General features: G+C 43.7%; 1 protein-coding gene across 1 annotated transcript; it reads left to right on the top strand.

Moving 5' to 3' along the window:
• Nucleotides 1-1,545: 1,545 nt before the first annotated feature.
• On the top strand, nucleotides 1,546-4,051 carry EPUS_09499 (uncharacterized protein; the record flags this gene model as incomplete). Its single annotated transcript, XM_007787645.1, has 4 exons — nucleotides 1,546-2,519; nucleotides 2,793-2,989; nucleotides 3,050-3,232; nucleotides 3,288-4,051. 4 exons carry the CDS (start codon nucleotides 1,546-1,548, stop codon nucleotides 4,049-4,051), a joined length of 2,118 nt encoding a protein of 705 aa, XP_007785835.1.
• Between the last annotated feature and the right edge of the window lie 275 nt (nucleotides 4,052-4,326).

Genomic DNA, 4,326 nt, shown 5'->3' with positions numbered 1-4,326 from the left:
ATATATATATTAAGAACTAGCTAAAACCACACCTTTATTTAGTCAGGATCTTTATAAAAGGCTCTCTAAAAGTCGTACACATATAAAAAACGTGTCTTAAGCTTAGGGCAGTATTATATAAAGTTATATAGCCACTGCTTGCTAATAGGCTTTATTACTGCTTGCTAATAGGCTTCGCGTGACATGTCTTGCGAAGAAGGTCAGCTATATCTCGTACGTTATTAATACAGGGTGGGAATCCTCGCAAATCCAGGTTAAGAATATATTATACAAGCGTCTCTTCTTTAGTCAGGGTCAAAATGTGTCAAGCATTACGCTCTTCAGCCTTTGAGATGCAGTCCTTTATATAATTATAGAGGGTAGTTTAAGAGACGTTATACGTCTTTATAGCATGTCAGATCAACATTTCTTAGTTAGTATAGATAGCCTAGATAATAAGGAGAATTCTAGCTTCTTAAGATTAAGAATTCATTATATTATTATATTATAGTAGTATATAATAATTTAAAAATTTAGAAGGTTATAATTTAGAAGAAAAGTGTATAGGACAATTATATATATAAGATAATTATAAATCATGTTATAATATAATATAATAATAAAATTGATCTTTAAAGCTTATATAATCCTAGTCTATCTTACTATATATATAATAAGATAATAAAGATGTATTACCAGATTCTTTGTTGCTATAGACTTGCTACAAAGTTAGTGATGAGTTAATGCGGAGTTCAAAATTTTAATGTGTCCTCAACCCAATAATAGTCTGCTGTACCTAACTCTATTATGAAATCATTTTTAGGGTATTGCAGTACGTCACAGGAGGATTTCCAATATCCTTGCGGTGTCTATGTGCCTTGTCCTGACTGGTTACACTAAAGCGGCTACGAAGAGCTGCGCCGCTGAAATGTGAAACTATTTAGGGAGACGGATCAGGTTCCGCTTCCTTTTATCATGCAGTCTTCCACAGGGGGGGCCGGCTGCTTGCTGCTTTCTATAACTAATGCACTGTACGGAGTACCTACTACGTAGTAGCAAAATCAGGCTGCCAATGCTGTTGCAGACCAAGCACACCAGAAATGTACTGTCCAAGACAAGGGACTTCGATAGGTTGTGTTGTAATTTGGAAATTCCTACAATCGCATGTAGCGTTCTGAGCAACGTGGCTTCGAAGAATATCTCGTCTTTCTTACAACAATCATTCAAATTGGTTCCATGGTCAGCAAGGTCATCAATCGGTTGACTCATTAGGCATTCCACATAACCAGGATCTCCGTTCCACTGCATTCTCTTCAAGATGCAACTTACATTGCACAACATAAATCAAAGTGTCTCACTATGGCGGATCAGGTTTCTGCCTTGCTGTTATCCATGTTGCCTCCATCATTAACCATCTCCAGTGGTTCCACACGTCTTATCAAGATTGTGCCTGAAGTGTTCTATATACTCTTGATTTGGTCCGGATGCATGACAGGTGTTTTAAGAAGATGACTGAACGATGCTAGATTCAGTGAATTGTTATTGTTCTCATTTCAGTCGTCCGCTATGTCAACCCAACCCGATGCCCATATCCATTACGGCATATGGATTAACTGGGATCACAGTGCCATTGTCGGCTCAACCATAACCCTTTCCTCCCGTTCCGGCAATCTCCTTACTGCATTTCTTGCCATCTTTGTGGGCCTGACTGGTACAGCAGCATGGAAGATTCTCGCATTCAGTGCTCATCAACTACGCAGCACTCAAAGTCCTTCTGACGGGCTGCATCATCAGCAGCAGGTCATTCTCAGGAATACTGGTGCCCCTATCGCCGCAGCATGGCAATTCGTCCAACTGACATATTTCTGGCGGCGACTTGCAAAGCAGTCCTCCTGGAGGTCTATACCTCTCCCACTTCTAGCCCTTACAAATGTAATGGGATTCGCTGTGGCGAGTATCCTCTCTTCAGAGGTCACTAGAGCTGCTGGAAACGAGGTCTTGATTAGGAGCGGGAATTGCGGGAATTGGACCCTAGAAAGTGATACTCCGAACCTTGTTTTTAACGTATATAAAAAAACCCTGAATGATACCATAACCGCTGCGACATATGCCCGAGCCTGCTATGGGATCGAATCAAATACCCCGCTGTGTGGCCGGTACAAGAAGCAGCAAATCTCCTACACCGTGAACCAGAACGAGACATGTCCCTTTAAGTCTGGCCTATGCCTTAAATCAACGCCCGCGCTATCCATGGATACCGGCAATATCTCATCGCATTATCATCTCGGTATCAACACCAGAAAAAAGGACAGAATCGTATTTCGCAGAAAGACTACTTGCGCCCCTATTGCATCGAAAGGCTACATAACCTCTTTCAACTATACAGACGCAACCAAGATGGTAAAAGAGCTAGGTGGTCGGTTTCTTGGCCATTCCGGGGATATCATTGATTTTTACAACTTCGGACGAACTGGTGAAAATAATTTCACGTATTCTTACAACAGATATGTCGCCGCGCTCAATTTTGGCTATGGCTTGCGGTAAGTATTCCAATTTCAAAAGCTTATCTTTTTTCAATGCAGAGCCCATCTGGGAAGCCAGCACCTCTCTGAGCGTTTCCGGCAAAAAAGCCTATGAGGAGGCTTCAACATAGATGTGTGCACAAGTCAAACTGCACCGCACTGTACGTAGCAGTGGAAGGGTAGTCCAATGTGGTACTGTTGCATTACCAGGTGGAGCATAAGTCCAGCTTTATCTGACTCACCTGCGTTTTACTTATTCTCACAACGTACAGTTGCTGACGGAGAGCTCAGGTCGTTCTTGTATCCTGGTGCCTGGAGACCCGTTGATGCCATCTCTCGGGACGATGCTGATGTAACCATCATATTTGTATCGTCCAACGCCATCAACTATCTCGAGCCTGTGTATGATCCAGTCTTCTTGGCAACTTACCCCGGAGACCCAATCAGGTCCGGAAGTAAGAATGCATCCACTTACTATGCTAACTACTGTATGTGTCCATCTCTTTATTTCCTTCTCATATTTAACGTCTGACCCGATAATACCTCAGATGTCAATCCTATGGCCTGCATCGACCAGCATCAAATCTGCAACCCTAACAACCAAAGATGCACACATCTTCAAGATTATTACGACGCAGTCAAACAAAGCGCAGACCTAGATATGAGCGCAGTCCAGTCCATGATCGTTTCCCGCCTGTCACTCAGCTTCCTCTACCAAACAATCCACTATTGTGAGTTTGCCCTCAAAAACCCCTGCTCAAGTCTCTCTCTAACCACACCTAATAGGTATCAATGGACGCGGCGCGGCAGCCCTGCGCGCTACCGAAGCTGCGGCTGAAGCTGTATCACTTCCTTTACCAAAAGACCAGTGGATGATTGAAGTCCGGTCCTGGTTCGATACTGGACTGGCATTGCTGCAACAATCAGTCATGCAGTATGCTGCAGGACCACCAAATGTTGTTGGAGCATCATATATCAGCAGACCCGCGGATGCAATCTGGCAGATGATGTGCGACAATCAAATAGTCCGCTCACCTGGCAACACTACGAATTTCTCAACGCTAGGTGTAGTCATTATCCTATCCATAGGCGGCATTCTCATTGTCTTGAGCCTCAGCCTTGACACAATGATCGGATACATTCAGCAAAGGTGGAATTATCGTGACTATCAACGCGTCCAATGGGCTCTCAACGACAAACTCCAGCTCCAGCGGCTGGCGTATGAGGGAGCAGGTATGGGTACTTGGTCAGGCAAAACCGCAATCGTGCCAGTAACGAAATCGGGAGAGAGGTTTCGCATACCCACTGATCTCGTTTCACGTCACTTCAGCCCCGATGGATCTCCTGAATTGAGCAGCATACAGGATTCTAGTGTTACCAACGTGGACATTAGTGAGCAAGGTCAATCACTCATGAGCGAGAGAAGCGGTGACGAGGAGACCGCAGAGGTCTTTCCCGGGATCATGGATGATATCTCCACAATCATTTCAAGGCATTCCGAATGCCAAAGGCAGCCTAGGATACCAGAACCTGGGACAGCATTATCATAATTAAGATAACTGTGTATCGTTTCGTACTTGAACGACAGATTAGACAAGGCGTGTTATATTCAGTTTTAGTATCGAAGCTAAGCACATAATCACTCATCCCGCTTCTTAACCCAACCCAGTCGCTTCTCCTGTCTATGGCTTCGATGACCCCAGGAAAGAAACAATCACAACCTTTCTTCCTTTTCTCTTCCCTACCGCTCTAATTTTGGCTTGATCCATGTCTTCTGACTCTTTTTGTTTATCTCTCTTTCTATAAGAAGATATGAGAAGAGTAA

The sequence above is a fragment of the Endocarpon pusillum genome (assembly GCF_000464535.1).
Source record: "Endocarpon pusillum Z07020 unplaced genomic scaffold C687293, whole genome shotgun sequence".
Classification (NCBI taxonomy): domain Eukaryota; kingdom Fungi; phylum Ascomycota; class Eurotiomycetes; order Verrucariales; family Verrucariaceae; genus Endocarpon; species Endocarpon pusillum.
The sequence above is the reverse complement of the archived record's forward strand: the minus strand, read 5'-3'. Positions and strand labels throughout refer to the sequence as shown.